The sequence below is a fragment of the Salminus brasiliensis genome, chromosome 23, assembly GCF_030463535.1.
Source record: "Salminus brasiliensis chromosome 23, fSalBra1.hap2, whole genome shotgun sequence".
NCBI classification, from domain to species: Eukaryota; Metazoa; Chordata; class Actinopteri; order Characiformes; family Bryconidae; genus Salminus; species Salminus brasiliensis.
In genome coordinates this window covers 16,896,177-16,922,839 of record NC_132900.1, presented here as the reverse complement: position 1 = coordinate 16,922,839, position 26,663 = coordinate 16,896,177, and the positions used below count along the sequence as shown (strand labels likewise).

The following is a 26,663-nucleotide window of genomic DNA, read 5'->3' as shown; positions in this document are numbered from 1 at the left end:
AACAGCACAAGGCTTGGCTGAATATATAAAGAATTAAACTTACAATGAGTATTAGAACTTATAGTTCCACCAATAAGGATCTTCATTACAGTGAAGCCTGACGTTAGTCACAACTGAACCTCCTTGCTACTGCACATTTAAAGGAACAAAGATCATTCAAGAGACCACATATTACAGTATAATGTAGTATATTTATTGGCTATGCAGATGTACATAGGCCTAAAGGAATGGTATGGAGTTGAGAAATAATATAGTGAGGCCCATGGGTTACACTTGGGAAAGGAGATTGGGATCTGCTCCCAGACCAAATTTGATAAACTGAACATGAACTGAACGAACATAAAATGTTTAGATTAGACATACTTTCGGATTTACGTGACAGAGATGTTAAAAGGTCCAGTTGTGTCTGCAGCACATAGACCACATAAGTAATTGTGGGGGCTAATGAATATTCCTGGATGAAATGCAGACATCCTGCATATGGGAACAGTACAACAACATATGACGTGTAGTAGAGAATAAAACACAATGTGTTCCTTTGTCTGGGAGTGAGAGCAGAGGGGCACCCTGAATTGGCAGACTCTCTCCACACTGTATTTTTGACTGGAATAAAATGTTTCATTGTTACAACTGAAAGACTGTGGTCACGAGTCTCCTTTCCAAAAGAAGTCCTCCAAAGAAGACCACGACAGTAACCCATGTACAGGTCATTGCAACCAGCTTTAAGGGTCTCCTCAGAAACGCTAGTCATTCAGACTTTAACATGCTGTCTTACTAAGGAGCCAAAAAAAAAGTTCTTCGCTTGTATATCGAAGCACATTTTCACTGGAGTTTGGGGAGCTCAGTCAAGTTAGTTTGATGTTGGATCTGCTGATATTTACTTCACCCCTCCTCTCACTCACAATGTCCTAAAATCTCAGACGTGACTTTTTTTTTTTTTAAACAATAGAGAAACTACAATCACTTAATTTCCTCAACATTTCCAGTTTTAATTTTAACAAGGATATTTAATCAAAATAGACTGAATTTATGCAGCAGGTGCTGTACATGGTAAAAGTGCAGAAGCCTACAACTCTCACAGAGATAAGGAGCTGCTGGGGTTAGTTATAAAGACAATCAAACCTGTATTTGAAACCTCTAACTTGAGATGTAATGAACTTCCTCACTTTAGACAATATAAACATGCATGTAGGGCATTTTTATAACAAATAAATCACTATTTTGACACCGTCATAATATATGCCTATTTTAACATGTTTTACGTAATATTGTTCCAGTGAAACATCCATATCAAATACAAATCCAAAATCAGCTGTAGTATACAGAGAAACATCTGATAAATATATTACTACTCTTAGAATAGACAATTTGCAAACAAGTACTTAAGAGAGCCAGCAGAATTCTGGAGAAAGGTCTTGCAGACAGATGAGACTAAGATTAACCTATATCAGAGTGAAGGAAAGACAGAATAATGTGGACTGACTCACTAGTGCTTGAAGGGGGGAAAAATTAGGTCTGCACTCACCCTCTTATTACCAGTACACAATGCAAACAAAGAAACAAACAAACAAGAAAAAGAGAAGCAAAAAGCAGAACAGCTCAAAATCTAAAATAAAACACACAAGGCTTGGCTGAATATATAAAGAATTAAACTTACAATGAGTATTAGGACCTATAGTTTCACCAATTCATTACAGTGAGGCCTGAAATTAGCTACATGTAAACCTCTTTGCTACAGCATGGTTCCCTTCTTTTGGCTTGTAACCTGGCATACTTCCATTATACTGCCACATAGTGGATGGAGTAGGAATAACCATGAAAAAAAAAACATGCTATCTATCCCAACACTGGAGTCACATAGGTGTCAGCTATGGCTTCAAGTAGGCCTAAGTTGTAGAAATTTTTTTATGCCAATATAGAAAATAGACAATAGGCAAGTGGCTTAAAGTCCAACCACAACAGGCCCAATGAGACATAAAGAACCAGCAAAACAGGCCCAATGAGACATAAAGAACCAGCAAAACAGGCCCAATGAGACATATAGAACCAAGCAAAACAGGCCCAATGAGACATATAGAACCAGGCAAAACAGGCCCAATGAGACATAAAGAACCAGCAAAGCAGGCCCAATGAGACATAAAGAACCAGGCAAGCAGGCCCAATGAGACATAAAGAACCAGGCAAGCAGGCCCAATGAGACATAAAGAACCAGGCAAAACAGGCCCAATGAGACATAAACAACCAGCAAAACAGGCCCAATGAGACATAAACAACCAGGCAAAACAGGCCCAATGAGACATAAAGAACCAACAGAACAGGCCCAATGAGACAAAGAACCAGCAAAACAGACCCAATGAGACATAAAGAACCAGCAAAGCAGGCCCAATGAGACAAAGAACCAGCAAAGCAGGCCCAATGAGACAAAGAACCAGCAAAGCAGGCCCAATGAGATATAAAGAACCAGGCAAAACAGGCCTAATGAGACATAAAGAACCAGCAAAACAATCCCAATGAGACATAAACAACCAGCAAAACAGGCCCAATGAGATATAAACAACCAGGCAAAACAGGCCCAATGAGATATAAACAACCAGGCAAAACAGGCCCAATGAGACATAAAGAACCAACAGAACAGGCCCAATGAGACATAAAGAACCAGCAAAACAGACCCAATGAGACATAAAGAACCAGCAAAACAGACCCAATGAGACATAAAGAACCAGCAAAACAGTCCCAATGAGACATAAACAACCAGCAAAACAGGCCCAATGAGACTAGGGATGCATCTTTCAGATATTAGGGTCGGATATTGATCCCGATATTAACAATGCAATGTTTGGTCTCACTGACTTCATATTTCAGAATAAAAGCTAGGCAACACTGATGGGCACATGAGTTCCAAATAAATACACACAACTAAATCACAATTACTGCATTTTCAGCTAAAACACACTATTCTGGAGTAATTAACAACATGAGAACTAGCAAACAGCGATTAGGCAACTGAAGACCTATCATCCAGGATAGATAAACAGACAGAAAGAGCATTGTGGATGGATGGAGAGAGAAGAGCTTTTTAAAGGAACAGAAAGGAATGCAACCCACAGAAACTTACTAAACTCTGTTAACATGGCTATGCCTAATCTCACCCTCCATACCCAATCTCACCACTTTCACTGGTTTTACTATTTCCACATATTTTTGTGGAATTTTATAATCCTGAACCGTATCTGAACCTTGGGCCTTGGTTGGAGTTGCTGAGAGTCAATTCAGGAGTGATACCTTTATCCTACCTTTGTCCTCTGTGTGTAGGTATTCAAATATCCACATGAAGAGTAAGTTAGTTGTAGGAAGTGTAAAGAAAAGAAATAAACAAATAAGAAAAAAGAGAAGCTTTCTGTCAAAGCAGAACAGGATCTTCATTACAGTGAGGCCTGAACTTAGCCACATGTAAACCTCTTTGCTACAGCATGCTCTCTCCTTTTGGCTTGTAACCTGGCCTACTTCCATTATAGTGCCACATAGTGGATGGAGTAGGAATAACCATGAAAAAAAAAACATGCCATCTATCCAAACACTGGAGTCACATGGATGTCAGCTATGGCTTCAAGTAGGCCCAAGTTGTAGGATTTTTTTTATGCCAATATAGAAAAATAGACAATAGGCAAGTGGCTTAAATGCCCAACCACAACAGGCCCAATGAGACATAAAGAACCAGCAAAACAGGCCCAATGAGACATATAGAACCAGGCAAAACAGGCCCAATGAGACATAAAGAACCAGGCAAAACAGGCCCAATGAGACATAAAGAACCAGGCAAGCAGGCCCAATGAGACATAAAGAACCAGGCAAGCAGGCCCAATGAGACATAAAGAACCAGGCAAAACAGGCCCAATGAGACATAAAGAACCAGGCAAAACAGGCCCAATGAGACATAAACAACCAGCAAAACAGGCCCAATGAGATATAAACAACCAGGCAAAACAGGCCCAATGAGACATAAAGAACCAACAGAACAGGCCCAATGAGACATAAAGAACCAGCAAAACAGACCCAATGAGACATAAAGAACCAGCAAAACAGTCCCAATGAGACATAAACAACCAGCAAAACAGGCCCAATGAGACTAGGGATGCATCTTTCAGATATTAGGGTCGGATATTGATCCCGATATTAACAATGCAATGTTTGGTCTCACTGACTTCATATTTCAGAATAAAAGCTAGGCAACACTGATGGGCACATGAGTTCCAAATAAATACACACAACTAAATCACAATTACTGCATTTTCAGCTAAAACACACTATTCTGGAGTAATTAACAACATGAGAACTAGCAAACAGCGATTAGGCAACTGAAGACCTATCATCCAGGATAGATAAACAGACAGAAAGAGCATTGTGGATGGATGGAGAGAGAAGAGCTTTTTAAAGGAACAGAAAGGAATGCAACCCACAGAAACTTACTAAACTCTGTTAACATGGCTATGCCTAATCTCACCCTCCATACCCAATCTCACCACTTTCACTGGTTTTACTATTTCCACATATTTTTGTGGAATTTTATAATCCTGAACCGTATCTGAACCTTGGGCCTTGGTTGGAGTTGCTGAGAGTCAATTCAGGAGTGATACCTTTATCCTACCTTTGTCCTCTGTGTGTAGGTATTCAAATATCCACATGAAGAGTAAGTTAGTTGTAGGAAGTGTAAAGAAAAGAAATAAACAAATAAGAAAAATGAGAAGCTTTCTGTCAAAGCAGAACAGGATCTTCATTACAGTGAGGCCTGAACTTAGCCACATGTAAACCTCTTTGCTACAGCATGCTCTCTCCTTTTGGCTTGTAACCTGGCCTACTTCCATTATAGTGCCACATAGTGGATGGAGTAGGAATAACCATGAAAAAAAAAACATGCCATCTATCCAAACACTGGAGTCACATGGATGTCAGCTATGGCTTCAAGTAGGCCCAAGTTGTAGGATTTTTTTTATGCCAATATAGAAAAATAGACAATAGGCAAGTGGCTTAAATGCCCAACCACAACAGGCCCAATGAGACATAAAGAACCAGCAAAACAGGCCCAATGAGACATATAGAACCAGGCAAAACAGGCCCAATGAGACATAAAGAACCAGCAAAGCAGGCCCAATGAGACATAAAGAACCAGGCAAGCAGGCCCAATGAGACATAAAGAACCAGGCAAAACAGGCCCAATGAGACATAAACAACCAGCAAAACAGGCCCAATGAGATATAAACAACCAGGCAAAACAGGCCCAATGAGATATAAACAACCAGGCAAAACAGGCCCAATGAGACATAAAGAACCAACAGAACAGGCCCAATGAGACATAAAGAACCAGCAAAACAGACCCAATGAGACATAAAGAACCAGCAAAACAGACCCAATGAGACATAAAGAACCAGCAAAACAGTCCCAATGAGACATAAACAACCAGCAAAACAGGCCCAATGAGACATAAACAACCAGGCAAAACAGGCCCAATGAGACATAAAGAACCAACAGAACAGGCCCAATGAGACATAAAGAACCAGCAAAACAGACCCAATGAGACATAAAGAACCAGCAAAACAGTCCCAATGAGACATAAAGAACCAGCAAAACAGTCCCAATGAGACATAAACAACCAGCAAAACAGGCCCAATGAGACTAGAGATGCATCTTTCAGATATTAGGGTCGGATATTGATCCCGATATTAACAATGCAATGTTTGGTCTCACTGACTTCATATTTCAGAATAAAAGCCAGGCAACACTGATGGGCACATGAGTTCCAAATAAATACACACAACTAAATCACAATTACTGCATTTTCAGCTAAAACACACTATTCTGGAGTAATTAACAACATGAGAACTAGCAAACAGCGATTAGGCAACTGAAGACCTATCATCCAGGATAGATAAACAGACAGAAAGAGCATTGTGGATGGATGGAGAGAGAAGAGCTTTTTAAAGGAACAGAAAGGAATGCAACCCACAGAAACCTACTAAACTCTGTTAACATGGCTATGCCTAATCTCACCCTCCATACCCAATCTCACCACTTTCACTGGTTTTACTATTTCCACATATTTTTGTGGAATTTTATAATCCTGAACCGTATCTGAACCTTGGGCCTTGGTTGGAGTTGCTGAGAGTCAATTCAGGAGTGATACCTTTATCCTACCTTTGTCCTCTGTGTGTAGGTATTCAAATATCCACATGAAGAGTAAGTTAGTTGTAGGAAGTGTAAAGAAAAGAAATAAACAAATAAGAAAAAAGAGAAGCTTTCTGTCAAAGCAGAACAGGATCTTCATTACAGTGAGGCCTGAACTTAGCCACATGTAAACCTCTTTGCTACAGCATGCTCTCTCCTTTTGGCTTGTAACCTGGCCTACTTCCATTATAGTGCCACATAGTGGATGGAGTAGGAATAACCATGAAAAAAAAACATGCCATCTATCCAAACACTGGAGTCACATGGATGTCAGCTATGGCTTCAAGTAGGCCCAAGTTGTAGGATTTTTTTTTATGCCAATATAGAAAAATAGACAATAGGCAAGTGGCTTAAATGCCCAACCACAACAGGCCCAATGAGACATAAAGGACCAACAGAACAGGCCCAATGAGACATAAAGAACCAGCAAAACAGACCCAATGAGACATAAAGAACCAGCAAAACAGGCCCAATGAGACATAAAGAACCAGCAAAACAGACCCAATGAGACATAAACAACCAGCAAAACAGGCCCAATGAGACATAAAGAACCAGCAAAGCAGGCCCAATGAGACAAAGAACCAGCAAAGCAGGCCCAATGAGACAAAGAACCAGCAAAGCAGGCCCAATGAGACAAAGAACCAGCAAAGCAGGCCCAATGAGATATAAAGAACCAGGCAAAACAGGCCTAATGAGACATAAAGAACCAGCAAAACAGTCCCAATGAGACATAAACAACCAGCAAAACAGGCCCAATGAGACTAGGGATGCATCTTTCAGATGTTACGATCGGATATTGATCCCGATATTAACAATGCAATGTTTGGTCTCACTGACTTCATATTTCAGAATAAAATCCAGGCAACACTGATGAACACATGAGTTCCAAATAAATACACACAACTAATCATCAAAATTACTGCATTTTCAGCTAAAAAAACTTACAATAAGTATTAGAACCTATAGTTCCACCAATAACAATCTTCATTACAGTGAGGCCTGAAGTTGGCCACATGTAAACCTCTTTGCTAAAGCATGGTTTCCTTCTTTTGGCTTGTAACCTGGCATATGTCCATTATACTGCCACCTAGTGGATGGAGTAGGAATAACCATGAAAAAAACATGCCATCTATCCCAACACTGGAGTCACATGGGTGTCAGCTATGGCTTCAAGTAGGCCCAAGTTGTAGAAATTTTTTTATGCCAATACAGAAAAATAGACAATAGGCAAGTGGCTTAAAGGCCCAGCCACAACAGGCCCAATGAGATATAAAGAACCAGGCAAAACAGGCCCAATGAGACATAAAGAACCAGCAAAGCAGGCCCAATGAGACATAAAGAACCTGCAAAGCAGGCCCAAAGAGACATAAGGAACCAGGCAAAACAGGCCTAATGAGACATAAAGAACCAGCAAAACAGGCTCAATGAGACATAAACAACCAGCAAAACAGGCCCAATGAGACTAGGGATGCATCTTTCAGATATTACGATCGGATATTGATCCCGATATTAACAATGCAATGTTTGGTCTCACTGACTTCATATTTCAGAATAAAAGCCAGGCAACACTGATGAACATATGAGTTCCAAATAAATACACACAACTAATCATCAAAATTACTGCATTTTCAGCTAAAAAAAACACTATTCTGGAGTAACAAACAACATAAGAACTAGCAAACAGCGAGTAGGCAAATGAAGACCTATCATCCAGGATAGATAAACAGACAGAAAGAGCATTGTGGATGGATGGAGAGAGAAGAGCTTTTTAAAGGAACAGAAAGGAAAGCAACCCACAGAAACTTACTAAACTCTGTTAACATGGCTATGCCTAATCTCACCCCCATACCCAATCTCACCACTTTCACTGGTGTTACTACTTCCACATATTTTTGTGGAATTTTATTATCCTGAACCATATCTGGACCTTGGTCCTTGGTTGGAGTTGCTGAGAGTAAATTCAGGAGTGATACCTTTATCCTACCTTTGTCCTCTGTGTGTAGGTATTCAAATATCCATATGAAGAGTAAGTTAGTTGTAGGAAGTGTAAAGAAAAGAAATAAACAAATAAGAAAAAAGAGAAGCTTTCTGTCAAAGCAGAACAGGATGTTCATTACAGTAAGGCCTGAAGTTAGCCACACGTAAACCTCTTTGCAGCAGCATGGTCTCTCCTTTTGGCTTGTAACCTGGCCTACTTCCATTATAGTGCCACATAGTGGATGGAGTAGGAATAACCATGAAAAAAAACTTGCCCTCTATCACAACACTGGAGTCACATAGGTGTCAGCTATGGCTTTAAGGAGGCCTGAGTTGTAGGACTTTTATGCCAATATAGAAAACAGACAATAGGCAAGTGGCTTAAAGCCCAATGAGACAAAGAATCAGCACAACAGGCCCAACAGGCCAAGGTCCTGCACAATTGTTTCTTATTTTAGTGACAAATAAATAGTAATTTAATGCATTTACATCTGTGTGTTAATTTGTTGTATTTTATTTGACAAAGTTAGTGAGGTCAGATTTACATCAATCCTTATGCTTTAAGTCTCTCCCACATGGTTAGGTATACGGTTTATTTATTTAACAATGGTTTCAGATCAGTATTGCGTATCTATCGTTAAGTGTATGCATTGGTCTAGGAACTGAAAAAGGTTGGTGCATCCCTAAATATAACACATAGGAAACAGAAGATCACAGCACTGTTGTGGTGTGTTTTTTTTACTTCACTAATACCTGTAGTTTTACTGCTGGAAGCACTTTCTAATAAATTAATCTAGTCTATCAGATTATCTTATGTGTAGTTTTACTGCTGGAAGCACTTTCTAATAAATTAATCTAGTCCAGGAGGAGACCAATGAGATGAGGTTGTCAGTGTTGTTTATGTTGTAATATTTCACATAATATTGACACATTGACAAAAATAGCAGAATCTTAAAAAAAACTTTGTCAATATATTACTGCCAAATACATCAAATACTGTCAATAAAGCACTTCAACATGTAGAATATAAGGTAAAAAATACATGAACACAAGAAGTACGGCTGAAACGACGGTTTGGATTTGTTCTGCATTTGATTCGGTGAGTGTACTGGGTGAATCTTTTGGTGCATATAAATGAAAAAGAGTAAAAAGAAAAGCCGGTAGAGTTAAAGCTGACATGCTGAGCTGCACTGCAGTTTGTTTCAGGGGGTCATGTGCGAGTGGGCAGTGCTAGCCCCCATTTCATGCTGCTGATGAGTGTTTATATTGAAGGAGGGAAGAAAAAAAAGCTTTACTTTGTACATTTATTTGTATTTTGTTAACAGGACAGTTATTTTCTGACTCTTCTGTGACTCTACTCTGCAGTTTGGCTGCACCTGCGTGAACACTTGATGGTGAACCGAGCCCTCGTCTAGAGGAACAGCTTGGAGAGTTCAGAAGCAGTGGACGGACCTTTCTTCTTCTCTGGGGGGACTACACTCAGCAGTGTGGGAGGAAAATAAAGAAAGTTAGACTTTTCAAGTGGATTGAACTCGAAGGAAAGGAAACACAGCCAAAGAAAGGAGAGACTGGTTTTATTATTTAATTTATTTACAACCTACTTACTGTTGAGCGGTTCTGTTGAGCTGCGAGAGTTTCAGCCTTTTCTGAAGTTGGTTGGTCTTCAGGTCGTTGGCTCTCACTCAGGGCTGTTTCTTTACCTCAATGGTGAGTCTCCGTTCTGCTCTTGGGGTCATTTTGACTGGGTGCCCACTTCCTGGCAGAGTAGCCATAGTCCCAGATTGTCTCCATTTGTAGGTTGTTTTGTAACCCTTTCCTGATAAAACAGTTTTTGACCGTAGATCCTCTGAAAGCTCTTTTTGGTGAGGCATGGCTCACATATGCATATTCTTCTTGTGTGGAGCGAAACTCAGAAGAGTAGAGAAGACTTCAGGTATGAGAACACCTGACTCCAGTTAGCTTTCTTTGAGATTCAGAATTTTTTTGTTCTTATTTTAGGCACATTATGTTAATACGCTTGACCTGGATTAGATCTCATTTTATGACAAATTAATGCAGAAAACCATAGAATTGCAAAGGGTTCACATACTTTTTCTTTTCACTGTAGAATAGGCTAAGCATGTAAAGCATGAAAAATTGTAGGATGTATGGATTTATGGTCTCTAAACAGTTACTTAGCATAGGCCTCATCCCCTTTTTGGCATATGTCCACCAAACTTGACTTTCGGACAGTGCAGTGCCACTTCCTAGTGCCAGATGCTGATTAGGAACTGAACCCCCTTTCAAAACGTGCCTCAGCTCCTTACCTACTGGATAGGCTTGACTTTGGGCCTACTTTAGGTTATTAAACTGAGAAATCCTGCTTTGTGAAATGACCCCCAGGAGTGGCTACATGTTTACATAGGATTCAACTGATTTGTTAGATGAACAGAATTACTGACACATTTGATTCATTTTGTTACTCTTGGCATGCAGGTATCCCACCAATGCAGAGTATGTTCAGGTTGACGATGCTTTAATTGTGAAGAGCCGTTTCCTGAGGGATGTTGAGGAGGACGATTATGTAAGTTTGTTTTTTTTAGAATAAATTTATTATTGTTGATCACAGAAGAGTAGTTGGTGTAATATTGGTGGAGAGATTGGCGTAATTTCTCTTTTTTGTTTGAGACTGATAACTTTGCTGAAGGAATCATGCATTGTTGGAGAGGATGCTACGTCTGAGGCCCACATTAAGGTGTTGCATGAAAAGTACAGGACGACACAACCTGATTTAATGATCGTGAATGACCACATGAAGAAGACCTTTGCATTGGCAGCATGGAGAACTAGCTGAGGGAATGGCCATTGAAAACCTTCTGCTGGAGGTTAGCCATCAAATGTGTCAATTGTGTCTTTAATAGTCTATTATAAGATATTTATGGCTGTTCTAGGTTTTTTACTCTTTGCTACTGCCTTCATCACTGCACTTTATTACAACATCATAATGAGTGTGTATTTTCTGCTTTTATCTTACAGTTGTATGATGAGGTCGATGCCATCCATTCCCTAATGATGTATGTTTGTCACTGCTTCAGCTGAAACAATGCTGGGAGTTTTCCACTAAAGGACTCCTAGGTACTCTTCAAGAGATGCTCGCCATGTGTAAGCATGCCATTTTTGTCTCTACCAGCAGACCTACAGAATACTCTTAAATTCATTGATACTCTCAGATGTATACAGTTTCAAGAAAAGGTGCTTCAGTGTGTATCTAATATTGCACACAATGATGTTTAGTATTCTCTTGGTGTTTGTGTAATGGGCCATCTGCATAGTAAAGTGATTCCATTGTTTTGGAAAATCTTACTTCCTAAACATAGAAACTCTGTGGGTTCTGTGTGGTAAAATGTTGCTTCTGGTGTCTGGTGGGTTCTTTTCTTTTTAATAAGGCTGATCAAAAGGAATAAATGTAACCTTTTGATATGGATTCTTTGAGTATGGCATACATTTGGCCATGTTAGAATAAAAGCTGGTATAATAAATTATTTTTTGCTTTATTTCATTGTTTTGTTTGCTGTTAAAGCCACATTTTAATGCTATTGAGTCAAATTGTTTTTGTTTGTTTTTTTGTTTTTTGTCTTTTATATTTTCACCTCCATAAAAGAGTTCTGTTTCTAAAGCTCTTTCAATTAATGCTAAAGTTGAGTGTATGTTTACCACTAAATAAACAGCATAGAAAGACATTGTGAACATGTGTGGATATTTCAGGTACAAGGTACAAGAATGGCTATTAGGGCCAAGAATGGCTTGTCACTGGGATAGTGCCTCTTAAAGCACATTTTGGAAAGGGGACACAGTTGTACCATAGTTGGGTACTTATGCTGGCCAAAATCGGTCAAGGCCAGTGTGAAGGGGGTGCACTGGGGATGGAATGTGCCCGAACACTGCTAACAGGTAGAAAAAGAGTAAATGTTATACAGTGATGATTTTGCTTCTAGCTACATAAGGGAATGGACTGATAATTGTAGCATAACCAAGGTGGGGCTGAGGGTATAAAGACTCTGAGAAACTGTTCTGCACTGAGGAAGATTTTATGCATTGCATTGTCTTACTCCAATAAATTTGTTACTCACTTTGATCCTGACTCAGAGACTCAGCTTTTCATTTCTGTCACGTTTTTTCCATCACAATCTGGCATCACGAACAGGATGAGCAACGGAGTGCAGCAGAGGGGAGAGAAGTGAACACACACAGAGGATGCTCTCTGGCAGAGGCTGGACCCAAAAGCAGGGGAAAATCCCACAGAGCAAGGGAGAAGTACCGTGGGGTGAGTGTGACTGATCCCTCCGCTTGCAATCCAAGCCTCATCTACGAAAATTGGTGGTGGTGAGTGACAGAATAATTACTTCCGAAAATTTAATTCCCCTCCACCTTTCCTTGAGCATTCCTCCTGAATGAAGTTTAGTTACATGACGGTGTAACAAGTGAAGACTAGCCTGGTCATAGCGAGGCCTCTATTGATAGACATATCACTAGAGCAATAGGTCCAGACCGTGGGAAAGAGTGCTAATAGTTTTGGTACAGGGTACCAAATATAGAATAAGTAGGCAAAGGGAGGTGAGGTGTGTTTGTTGGGGCTAAATTACTAATTGAGTCACTAAATCAAGTGAGAGAACAAGATGGGATCCCAGTTAACTAAAGGAATTACGTTTTAACCCAAAGGTTAACACTGCAGCTCTCTTAAGTCAGATGAGCCAGGATTATGGTACTGATAGTGTAATGTATGTCCCATTGTGGATAAAATATTTCTGATTCCCGACTACTGGGAGCCATATTTCACAGTGTGAAATATCTGCATAAGTTTAAGGATAGAGTGGGACAAGCACCGGTGGGGTGCCCACAAGCAGTGTTTAAACATAGTGCGAAACATAAAGCAAGTATGTTATGGGCGATTGGGTTTTGGATAGAAGAAGCAGAGCGCAGGCAGACAGAGAGAGGAAAGAGGGGCGGGGGTAAAACTAAACCAGTGTCTCTGTGTTACTCAGTTGCTGCTGATCCTGACCTCGACGCTGCCCCGCAGGAAGACCAGCAGCAGCAGGAACACCAGAACTAGGCTGGAGCAGCACCCGATCAAGCGGCAGTGGAACAACCTCCTCCACCATATGGCCTACCACCAGACCCGGCATCGCAGGTCCCTATGCCGCAGCGCAACAGGCGCTTGAGGAACTGGACGCCAGACACGGGAGGGCCAGCCCACTCGCATCGCCAGTAGCTTCCCATACCCGAAGCCATGACACAGGAAAAGGACTTAACTTCCTGACCAGGGGAAGTCTTCACTGCACTGCAGCTCTTTTCCTATGGTAGAGGTGGCTGGACCAGAGGGTCCCCTCTTAGTACATCGATACTGGATTGAAAAGGACATGATGGAAGCTGCCTCCGGCCTGTCTGACCCCCGACAAGTAGGATGAAGCAAGTTTGGAGGAGAATTCGAGGACTTTGTTATATCATGTCGTCTGACCTCGAATGAGATAAAACGCATTCTGTTCCGAAAATTGGGCTCCAGCTACTGCAAGGTTGATTGAGGCTGGCCGGATGGAGATGTACGCCTGGCTGATCCCACCTACAACCCCGGAGCTAACGTTCATCCGGACCCCAATGCCCCTTATCGAAACATGATAAGAGACTTGAGAACTCGATTGGAAGCTGCCTTTCCCCTACATGTGAACACAGGGAAAATAGCAGCATGCAAGCAGGAAGATGCAGAGACTGTTCAAGATTATCTAGTTTGCTTGACGAGAGTTCACACGTACTTTAGCAGACTGGAAGTACCTGCAGCGAGAGCAAACAATCCAGAAGATGTTACCCCATGGGAAGCACATCTGCGCAACAACTTCCTGATGGGTCTGAGATCTGACCTCACCAACGCTATCAAGCAGCATTGCATGGGGTATACCAGACAGCCCATCGCCATCATAGAGGACCATGCCAAGCATCACGAGAACCTTCTCAATGCTCAGTCAAAGAAGAAAGAGAAAAAGCAGACAGACACATTGGATCAAGCCATGTTGATGATGGTACAGCAAGTTGCAGCCCTCCCCTCTAACGCTCCATGCGGGGGAGGCCGAGGAAGAGGACAAGGGAGGCAGAGGAGTCAAGGACGAGGCAGGGGCATAGGAAGAGGATTTGCAGGCAATGGGCCAGCTTTCCAGCCAAACCAACCAAATGCGGATCAGGGTGAATCATGGGTGAATCGATGCTATAATTGTGGCCAGTATGGACATTTTACCAGGGTTTCGAGCAGTATGTCCAGGAGGAGGGAAAACCAGCAGCAACGCATCAGGAGCAGTAACGGGCGGTGGAGGGGCAGGACGGTGGAACGGGACTGACACAGCAACTGACACAGCAAAAAGGGAAGTGCCTTCTTCTCCCTATCTTTCATTAGTGCAACAGCTTACAACATGCTCATTAAGTATGCCAAAATTTACTTTGATTGTAGAAGGGAGGATAGCGGGGTGGGCCACTCAGTGATTAGGACTAATGAGCTTCATTGTGAAAACCCCAAGCATTAATAGGGGTAGAGGGAGAAGTGGTCAGAGAAAAGATGTCTGTGCCCCTCCAATGTTCCCTAGATGGGAAAACTTTTCCGCATTGTTTCCTGATGTCTTCTGTTTGTCCTGTGAATTTACTGGCCAGAGATTTGATGTGTAAACTAGGGTGTACCCTAATTAGCTCCCCGGGGGGATTAGCTGTAGATTTTTCAGAACAACCATGCATGGTACAGGTAGCGTCAGGGGTTCTGGGGTATGCTTATATGTGGTGCAGTGTTGATGAGCAGGGGGAGATTGTCAGACACTTTCTATCAGAGGCAGAGAGGGTGGTGTCTAATCCTTTGTAGTGGAAGAAGAGTGATTTACATTGCACTTCACATATTAGCCAAGGCTCTGATAATGATTATGAAAAACAAATTCACATCAGGAACAGAGCCTTTGTAAACCACAGCACTGATATGGAATGGTAAGATGGCAGCTGCTCTAGTCTCACTAACAAAACAGCATGGTGCGTTGTTCATAGGAAATTCTTACCCCCACATCTCCCTGGCCAGATTTAAACACACCCTCCCGTGGCGAGATATTGGGCCATGGGCCTTGAGGGTGGTCAGGGCTAATGATTGGGCCAATACCGAGCACCCCAATGTGTATATTCCACAAAAATGTGGAAGTGTCCCTTTCAGTACAGGCTGAGAGCAGAGCAAACAGTGGAGCTGTTTGGCTAACCTCCACTGATTCAGGCTGCCACACTCACAGAAGGGGAGGAACTGGAGCTTGTTTCACTTCCCCCTCAGCTGTGGGATTGATTAAAGATTGTGAACCAGTATCCATTACACCAAAATCCACATATAGGCCCAGACAAGCTCAGTACCCCTTGAAACCTGAAGCAGTTGATGATATTAGACCCGTGTTTCAAGCTTTGCTTGAGGCAGGGGTCATAGTGCCATGTCCAGATTCACCAGTTAGGACACCAAACCCGGCCTGGATGAGTGGAGGTTTGTTCAGGACCTGCAGGCAGTAAATGCTGCAGCTCAGGCTCGAGCACCTGAAGTACCAAACCCCCATACTATCTTATCTCAAATTCCTACAGACCACACCCATTACACAGTGGTAGATTTAGCCAATGCATCCTTCGGTGTACCTTCTCAGATTGCAATTGTTAAATGCGCAGCGCACACCTCAGCAGATGATCCTGTCATCAAGGGAAACGCCTTTGCAGACCATGTGGCCAAATGCACAGCTCATGCAGCGCCTGTTGCCGCTGCTCAACTTCCTGTAACGGACCAAGAGAAACCCACCCTGCAAGAAATTCAATCTACTGCCACTGCAGCAGAAAAAGCTCAGTGGACCAAATCAGGGTGTGTCAAACAAAACAATGTGTGAATACACATTGCAACAAATAGACCATGTATCCCAAAGGCATACATTAAAGGGTTAATTGCTATTGCTCATGGGAGGAGTCACATGAGCAAAGGGGTGATAATGGATATGATAGCAAGACACTGGTATGCACCCGGACTCTCCACACTCACCCAAAATGTTTGTTCTAACTGTCTCACATGTGCACAAAACACACACAGACACACACAACCTCTGTCACAACAGCCTGTGGGTCACCCCCCAGCGACAGAGCCATTTCAGCACTGGCAGATCGACTTTGTGGAATTAACACCGGCAGAAGGGAAACGGTTTCTCCTGGTCTGTGTATGTATGTTCAGTAAATGGGTTGAAACTTTCCCCATGTAATACATGTCAGACATGTAATATTGATGAGATCTGTAAAAATGATCAGACCTGTAATAATGATGAAACCGGTCCGGCCAGCGCAGAAACAGAAATAGACTGTGATTATAATACAGATCTAACCAACACTTTAAACTTCCATAACACAGAGATCACAACACTGCTCAGTTCTCACTGGTTCTTAAACTGGTTTGTTCTAACACTGAACTGTCATAACAGTCGTCTGTTCTGAAAATGGATTGTTCCAACAATGCTCTGGTCTGGTCTGGTCTGTTCTGCTCTGAGTTAACCTCTACAACAACCAGTGCCTAAATCAATTGCAAGCATAAGGTCCCTGCTATATTATGGCTGTTGCTGGGCTTTTTGAGTGTATGAAGTGTGGCATGTACAGGCTATATCCTTTGGAAAAAGTAGACCAGTTAGAGGTGTGCATCATGGGTTTACTAAAGGATAGAGAGCAAGAGTCACTGGTAGCAGCCCTGGATGCCTTAGGGAGAGCTAGCAAACCCAGCCCCCCCCCACCTTACACAGCCTGGAGGTGTGTTTGGGGTCATTGTCCTGTTGAAAAATGATGGTCCAACTAAACGCAAACCAGATGGGATGGCATGTCACTGCAGGATGCTGGGGTAGCCATGCTGGTGCAGTGTGCCTTCAATTTTGAATAAATCCCCAACAGTGTCACCAGCAAAACACCCCCACACAAAGACACGGCGGTTGGAACCAAAGATCTCAAATTTGGACTCATCAGACCAAAGCACAGATTGCCACTGGTCTAATGTCCATTCCTTGTGTTTTTTGGCCCAAACAAATCTCTTCTGCTTGTTGCCTCTCCTTAGCAGTGTTTTCCTAGCAGCTATTTGACCATGAAGGCCTGATTTGCGCAGTCTCCTCTTAACAGTTGTTCTAGAGATGGGTCTGCTGCTAGAACTCTGTGTGGCATTCAACTGGTCTGTGATCTGAGCTGCTGTTAACTTGCGATTTCTGAGGCTGGTGACTCAGATGAACTTGTCCTGAGAAGCAGAGGTGACTCTTGGTCTTCCTTTCCTGTGTCGGTCCTCGTGTGTGCCAGTTTCGCTGTAGCGCTTGATGGTTTTTTTGACTCCACTTGGGGACACATTTAAAGTTTTTGCAATTTTCCGGACTGACTGACCTTTATTTCTTAAAGTAATGATGGCCACTCGTTTTTCTTTAGTTAGCTGATTGGTTCTTGCCATAATATGAATTTTAACAGTTGTCCAATAGGGCTGTTGACTGTGTAGTAACCTGACTTCTGCACAACACAACTGATGGTCCCAACCCCATTGATAAAGCATGAAATTCCACTAATTAACCCTGATAAGGCACACCTGAAAACCATTTCAGGTGACTACCTCTTGAAGCTCATTGAGAGAATGCCAAGATTGTGCAAAGCAGTAATCAGAGCAAATATAAAATATAATATATGTTTTCAGTTATTTCACCTTTTTTTGTTAAGTACACAACTCCACATGTGTTCATTCATAGTTTTGATGCCTTCAGTGAGAATCTACAATGTAAATAGTCATGAAAATACACAAAACGCATTGAATGAGAAGGTGTGTCCAAACTTTTGGCCTGTAGTGTAGCTAGATAGCTAGGCCAGAGCAACGGACATTAGCAGCAACCTTAAGTGACTATTAAACGAGATATTCGAGGACAGTTATTTATTTAGTGAATGTAATACTTTATTTATTTACTTACTAGGCAACTTAGTGAAGCTGTACCCTTTCGAAATATGCTTGTTGAGAGGATTTTGCATGCAAAAATGACACAACAAACAGGCCTGGGATAAGTGGGTTAAGCGCCTCCCCGTGGTTCTCTGGCAAAGCAGAACCAGGCCACAAAAAAGAACTGGTCTCCGTGCCTTTGAGATAGTGTTTGGCAGGCCTCCCAATACGGGATTAGGTCCACCATCACTAGATAACCAGTTACTTGACCACTCTCTCATGATGTATTGCGTCTGTGTCTAAGCAGGTGAAAGCAGTGCTGCCGCAACCAGCTGACCAGCCCTTTGACGACCACAAGCCAGGTGATCAGGTGCTGATACGGGACCTCCGCAGATGAAGGTGGAACCAGCCGAGCTGGTCATTATAGGGACACTGTATATCCTAACTGCTAAACATGATTCTGATGGCTCTGATGAAGTTTACTTCAGGCACCCAGGGAAGAATGACTTTTGGCAGTATGTTAATTTCACAGTCCATACATCAGGTGTAAATAATACTTTTAATAATACTCTTAATGCCACACGCCTCAGTTGATCCATTTGTTTTTGAAATACATCCAGACTCATATGAGACTGTTGATGATGGCTTAACCATACCTATGTGAGTGCAACTGAGACCTACCAGTTCCTTAAAGGGAAAGGGGCCACTGCGCCTTGGTGCATCTGAGTGCACATATAACCCTGTATTCCATGCATCCTTATCCTCATACTCGCCGTAATGCACTGAAGACCTTATCTGTACCCAACGAGCACAAATTAACCACTGAAGGAGAACGATTTGCTTAAGGTCTGAGTTGACAGCACTGCGACTAATGACCATCCAAAACTGCATGGCCCTTGATTTGCTCTTAGCCAAGAAAGGGGGAGTCTGTAGCATGCTTGGTAAACACTGCTGTACTTATATTCCCCCCAAAGATGCTCAGGAGGGTAACATCAGCATGGTTTTGCGCCAAATGCGCACTGTAGCTGCCCAGCTCAGAACGAGGGGTTGATTCATGGTCTTGGGGTTGGGGATCTATTCTAGCTGGCTTACGCAGTGTATTCTTCGTGATCTTGCCCATTCTCATGTTATTGGTGCTTATGCTTTGCTGTGGACCATTACTGTGTAATTGTATCACTGAAACTTTGTTTCACTGAGTTCAGGTGAGATATCAGCTCCTGCAGATTATGAAGGATCCTGAACTTGAAGAATTAGACAAAGAACTGGGGCTGGGGCTTTTGTTTGATGAAAGTAATCTGTAAACATGATTGATTAGAATCAAAGGGGGAAGTTGTAATGGAACTTGTTTATTAAAGTGATTCATAATCAGTAAGAGGGCATTATTAATTTCTTTTAATCAGTGATGATCATGTATGCTTGTGTAACTAGAACTGTTAGTTTTCTAACTCTCTGTACAGGCAGCAGTCTTATGTGGTGTTACTCTTTGGGACCCAAGTGGACTTTGAAGTGTTTTAGAGTAGAATATCAAACAATGAGAACACCGCACTGAGGAGACATCCGCGGTGCCGGAGCAGGTGACGGCGAAGACGAAGAGCTGAAATATGCGAATCTGCATATTGCGTCCCACACAGAGATCCGATTTTGGAATACAGTCCAGATACAAGTCCCATGAAGTGACCAGGAGTAAAAGGGGTCTAAGTGACTACAGCTGTGGTCAGAATTAGATCCTGGTTGAAGGTGAAATGCTGGGAACATCCCCGCATTCAATAAATGAAGACATAAAAGGGTATAAATTCAGTGTATTCATGTTTAATGTACATGTGAAGATGTACACATCCCTTAAATGTTTCTAATAAAATAAAAAAGCTGCATTAGAATGCAAAATAAATGCAAATATAGTAAAAAACAAATCTTTCAGAATAACTGCAAACACAAATACAGTAAAAACATGTATTTTTATTAAATGCAGAATAAACACAAATACAGTAAAAAGAAAAAAAATTGAAAGTATATTGAAAGTTATGTGTGTGTGTGTGTGTGTGTGTGTGTGTGTGTGTTATAAATCAAACGGCAAATTAAAATGTTTTACACATACAGCAAAGGTTCTAGTAGGTCTCCTGGACAGTCTCTGCATTGTTCATATTTGAATACAGAACAAAGGATAAATACATTACAAATGCATATACAGTGCCCTCCATAATTATTGGCACCCCTGGTTAAGATGTGTTCTTTAGCTTCTAATAAATTGAGTTTTTTTCTAAATAATATAGGACCACGATGGAAAAAAAAGAGTAAAATCCAACCTTTAACTCATAAAATCACCTGTTCCACAATTATTGACACCCCTAACATTTCTTAGGAAATAAATGTAATTAAAGTATTTCTGTCAATTCTACAGTAGTTTACGAAGTTGATCAGAGTATGTAGGAACATTTATTTGTAATTCACAACTTCCTGTTTCCCTGGGGTATAAATATGATGTGACACAGAGGCCATTTCTCTTCAACATGGGAAAGACAAAGGAACATACCATTCAAGTATGGCAGATGTGTGTTGACCTCCACAAGTCAGGCAATGGCTACAAGAAAATAGCCACTCACCTACACCTGTCCATATCTACTGTCAGTGGAATTATTAAGAAGTTTAAAACAACTGGAACAGTGGTAAACAAGCCTGGACGAGGACGCAAGTTTATTTTGCCACCACGCACAGTGAGGAGGATGATAAGAGAAATAAAAAGGTCTCCAAAGCTCACTGTTACAGAATTGCAACAAATGGTAGCTTCTTGGGGTCACAAAGTCTCCAAAACAACCATCAGGCGCTATCTGCATGCCAACAAGCTGTTTGGGAGGCATGCACGGAAAAAACCTTTTCTCACTCACAATCATAAACGCAAACGTTTGGAGTTTGCTAAGCAGTACTGGAACTTCAACTGGGACCGTGTGCTTTGGTCAGATGAAACTAAGATAGAGCTTTTTGGCAACAAATGCTCTAAGTGGGTCTGGCGTAACACAAGAGCTGAGTATGCAGAAAAGCACCTCATGCCCACTGTGAAATATGGGGGAGGATCAGTGATGCTGTGGGCCTGTTTCTCTTCCAAAGGCCCTGGGAACCTTGTTAGTGTGCATGGCATCATGAATGCTTTGAAATACCAGGACATTTTAAAACAAAATCTGGTGGCTTCTGCCCAAAAGCTGAAGATGGGTCGTCACTGAGTTTTTCAGCAAGATAATGACCCAAAACATATGGCCAAATCTACACAGAAATGGTTCACCACACACAGAATCAAGCTCCTCCCATGGCCATCTCAGTCCCCAGACCTCAACCCCATTGAAAACCTGAGGGGTAAGCTGAAGAGGAGAGTGCAGAGGAGAGGACCCAGGTCGCTGGATGACAGAGAAATTGTGCAAAGAGAAATGGTCAAAGATCCCTCTATCTGTATTCTCCCATCTTGTGAAACATTGGTTGTACAAAATGGGTTGTACAAAGTATAAACATCAGGGGTACCAATAATTGTGGCACACATGATTTGATGTTAAACAATTATTTCTTAATGTTTAAAGGTTGGATTTTATTCTTTTTTCCATTGTGGTCCTATATTATTTAGAAAAAAACTTATTAGAAGCTAAAGAACACATCTTAACCATGGGTGCCAATAATTATGGAGGGCACTGTATACATAAAGGACATACCCATAAAAGATATGTCCCAAATTTGTCCTTCTTGGTTAGCAATGGCTGAAGTTACTGCCCTTTCTTAAAGACACCCATCATTCAACGCAACACAATTATGAAAGTCTCCACTCCATGTTTAAAAATGTTGCAACTCCAGCTAAACATGACGCTCATTTTTAAGGAGGCAACCAATAAAATGAGAGTAAGGGTGAGACAGATTTACTCATGTTTATGTCTAAATCATTTGAAGCAAACATGACCCAACCTACCTCTGCACCGTCTTCCCCTCCAATTACCTGCCCACTTTGATCCATCTCTCCCGCTCAAATTAGACGAGGTCCTGATACTTTTCTTCAGTCACTGTTCAGAATCACATCTTGGCTTTGTGTTGGAAAAATTACGCATTTTAAGGAACAAATGGCTTCATTTGTTTATTCTAATAATAAATGAATGACATTTGGTAGATATATTTTAAAAAGTAATAAATCTTTTTATTATCAGTGTGATATTTAATATATTAAGGATAGTCAAAGATAGTCATTCATGTAGGGGCCAGTAATATTGGCCGGTGGATATCTAAAGTGACTAAGGATAATATTCAAGAGGAGACTACACTGGCCCAGGCGATGTCGTAATATGCTCTGCTGCTTGCCCTCAGGCTTACAGCAGACTCACAGCACTAAACCGCTGGATGTCCAAGTGGTGTTCAGAAAATCATGTGGGCTTCATAGACAACTGGATAAAGTATGAGGACAAGCCTGGTTTTATAGGCAGGGATGGTGGAGTCCACCCCACGCGGGAGGGTGCTGCCTTACTTTCATGCAGCATAGCCCACAGTCTTTTAGTTAGTCTGCAGAGTTTGATTTGTTCTGATTGTTCTATCAGATGTATGAAGTGGAGAATTTAGCATTTAATTTCAGCTCATTTCACCTGTGTGGGGTGAAACTTTTGGCGTTCTCGGTCAGGTACTTTAAACTGCAGGATGTGGGAAATTTTATTTTAGGTCTTTTCAACTGTGTGAAATTCTGTTTCAGGTACTTTAACCTAGATACAGTGGGGTATGAAATGTTTGATTTCTGATATTTACAGTATTTTTAGGATTACATTTCAGGGGGGTGAATCATGTTATCTGAAAAATGGGCTACACTAACCCTCTTATAGAATCCATAGGGGGGGCGCTACAAGCTCTGTGTTGAATGTGAAGCGCAACACTGTTGTATCCCGTATTCAGAGCTATGCTACTGAATTCTGTATGAAAAGTAGCAGAACTTTCCTACAGACCACAGTAACAGAACACTGTTCTACAAGAATAGAGTAGCGTAATGAGGTGTTACAGAACACAGTAGCCTGAAACTGTTCATTCACAGAGTAGCATAATGCTTTCATACAGAAAACATTAGAATACTTATTTTGATATAGAATACAGTACTAGTACTCTTTCAACCAGAATACGGTAGCATAACACTACACAACCAGCATAGAGGAGCATAACTCATACAGAATACAGTATTCAATTCAAACACATTTTATTTATACAGCGCTTTCACAACAAATGTGGTCACACAGCAGCTTTACAGAGATCATTTGAGCAAGCCGGTGGCAACAGTGGCAAGGAAAAAGAGGAACCCATCCTCCTCTGGTCGACACCGGATAGCACAATGAAAAGCAAAACAAGAATAAAACACGGAATTAAGGGAATATGGCCAAGGTGCCGTCAAGCCATAAAAAGATGAACAGGAGTGAAATGTTAAAGTCCATGCAGGTACACTGTCACAAGCACAGCCATGCAGTGAGGGGAGGATGACTCCATTAGAGGCCCCAGAACCGGACAGCGGGCAGGAGGGTGGTGGAGAGAGCCAGGTCTGCTGATGGAACAGTTGAAACTGGGCATCTCAACACATGGGAAAGAGAGAGAAAACACAAAGGGTTAGGAGGGGAAGGGAGGGGGGTATCACAGCAAAAACTTTTTAGAAGGGTTACAGCAGGACAGGGTAGGCAAGAGCAGCCAAACACAAATGCACTCGCACCAGCAGGGGGCAACTCAGCACATGGGGGGGGGGGGGGGGGGGGGGGAGGGAGAGAAAGAAAAGGTTTAGGTTTATATATGAATATGAACAGCACTGTAACACCGCTCAAGCACAACAAAGCAGCAAAACAATTTATACAGAACACAGCAGTGTAATTTTCAGGCAAAACACAAGCAGGACACAGCATCCCCACATGGTAAAAGCAGAACACAGTAGTGAAATGTTGTTCAAGCAGAACACAGCAGTGAAATACCAATCAAGCAGAATACAAGCAAGTGGCACAGCAGTGAAATACAAATCAAGCAGGACACAGCAGCGTAAAAAAAATTAGGTAAAACACAAGCAGGACACAGCAGCCCAACACGGTTCAAGCCGAACACAAGCAAGTGGCACAGCTGCAGCCACCTTTAGCACTATACTTGCAAGGCAATCTCGAGAAATATTTGATTTTTAGACACAGCAGCATAATTATTATACAGAACACAGTTAATTGACATCGTTCAAGCAGAACACAGCAGCGTAACAATTTTAGTGAAAAACACAAGCAGGACACAGCAGCGAAATACCAATCAAGCAGAACACAAGCAAGTGGCACAGCAGTGAAATCTCGTCCAAGCAGAACATAGCAGCGTACCAACGATCATACAAAATACAAGCAGGGCATAGCAGCCCAACATGGATCAAGCAGAACACAAGCAAGTGGCACAGCTGCAGCCACATTTAGCACTGTGCTGGCAAAGCAATCTTGTAAAAAATTGGAGACTGTGGGTGCAAAAGTTTTATCTGTTTCTTACGGAGAGTGGGACTGTTGAGGAGTCGGAAAAGTACAATGCGCCACCTTTCTGCACGTCGCTGGGGAAGATGCAGTAAAGGTCTACAACATGTTACAATTCAGTGAGGAAAATAAATAAATAAATAAATAAAAATAATGAAGAAAAGGTTTAGGTTTATATATGAATATGAACAGCACTGTAACACCGTCCAAGCACAACAAAGCAGCAAAACAATTTACATGCAAAACACAAGCAAGATACAGCTGCCCAACACCGTTCAAGCAGGAAATGGTAGAGAAATATTATTCAAGCAGGACACAGCAGCAGAATAATTTTTATGCAAAAAACAAGCAGGACACAACAACGCAACATGGATCAAGCAGAACACAGCAGCAAAATTATTATACACAACACAGTTAATTGACATCGTTCAAGCAGAACACAAGCAAGTGGCACAGCAGTAAAATATCGTTCAAGCAGAACACAGCAGCGTACCAACGATCATGCAAAACAAAAGCAGGACACAGCAGCCCAACATGGTTCAAGCAGAACACAAGCAAGTGGCACAGCTGCAGCCACCTTTAGCACTGTGCTTGCAAGGCAATCTCTTCGAAAATTGGAGACTGTGGGTGTAAAAGTTTTACCTGTTTCTTACAGAGTGGGATTGTTAAGGAGTTTGAAAAAGTCCAATGCCCTCACCTTTCCGCACGTCGCTGGGGAAGATGCAGTGAAGTTTTACAACATGTTAAAATTCAGTGAGGAAGAAACTGAAACAAGAAATGTGCTGAAAAACAAGTTCAGCGATTACCGAGAGTCAAGAAAGAACCTACCCCTATGTTCACCATTTGTTCTTCACGAGAGCTCAGGATCCAGGTGAAAGCACTGAGGCGTATGGGAGGAATTCGGGAACCGGAAACTGCAGAATTCAGCAAAGTATTCACATATTCTGGCCACCGCATGTCACTGTTGGGAAAGCTACCACAAAAGCCAAAAATGCTAAATTGAATGTCACATATTGTTGACTGTGATGTACCAGCAATACTAGGACGTGAGACAAGGGAGATGTTAGGTGTGGTTTAAAGAGTGCATGGAATCACAACATAAAATGACATTCTGATAGACAGTCATCTGTTCACTATTCTTGGATTCCTACCAGGACATCACCACATTCAGTAGATCCCATGGTCCCACCAGTGATTCATCCACCAAGAAAAGTCCTGATTGCCCTGAAAGACAACAATCATTGATGAGCTACACAAAATGGAGAAAAGGGGTGTAATCACCAAACAGCATGAACCGAACGACTGGGTAAGCAGCATGGTCACAGTGGTGAGGATTTTGGCAGATCCACCTTCAGATCACATCACAAATCCGGTATATGGCCATGTGCTCTCTGCAGAAGGTCTCAATCTAGATCGAGAGAAAGTAAGAGCTGTAACACACATGCCTACACAAAAAAACAAGCAGGCACTCATGAGATTCATGGTCATGATTCATTACCTTTCCAAGTTTATTCCCAGCCCGTCTGAAGTCAGCACACTGATCCAGAGATGCAGCTACTACACACAATCACCATAGAAGGATGGCCCAATGAGAAAAATTCAAACATACTGGACATTCAAAGCAGCAAAGCAAAATACAGATTCAAGACATGCTGCAGAGAAGACAACTCAAGCAGAAAAGTTATTATGACAGACAGAAAAAGAGCCCACCAAGCATAAACATGTGGAACAAGGTGAGAATTCAGAGAGGGCAACCTGCTATCATGATCAGCCACGATTCTTAACAGTCCATACGCCAGATGGAAGAACCTATAGGAGAAACAGAAAACAGAACACAAATTCACAGGACACAGTTCAAGTTCTTGTCCTTCTCCAGATATGGTTATGAACAGAAACAGAAACAAATGTCCTGCTTATGAACAAGTGTGTCACTTTACCAAAAATGTGTCTAACAAAACAAATCAAAGCAGAAGGAGAAAAGAAATCATGCAGTTGAACAAAATGCAGAGGTTTACTCATTGGAAAAGCTGAAATCAGAA

The 26,663-nt window shown here is 41.8% G+C and overlaps 1 protein-coding gene across 1 annotated transcript in view; it reads right to left on the bottom strand.

Moving 5' to 3' along the window:
• The window catches only part of LOC140546225 (uncharacterized), a 266,563-nt gene that overhangs the window by 159,712 nt on the left and 80,188 nt on the right, over nucleotides 1-26,663 (bottom strand). Inside the window, exon 3 of the mRNA XM_072669457.1 lies at nucleotides 7,734-7,756. Within this exon, the coding sequence (XP_072525558.1) occupies nucleotides 7,734-7,756 (23 nt within the window). The remainder of the gene's footprint in view (nucleotides 1-7,733; nucleotides 7,757-26,663) is intronic.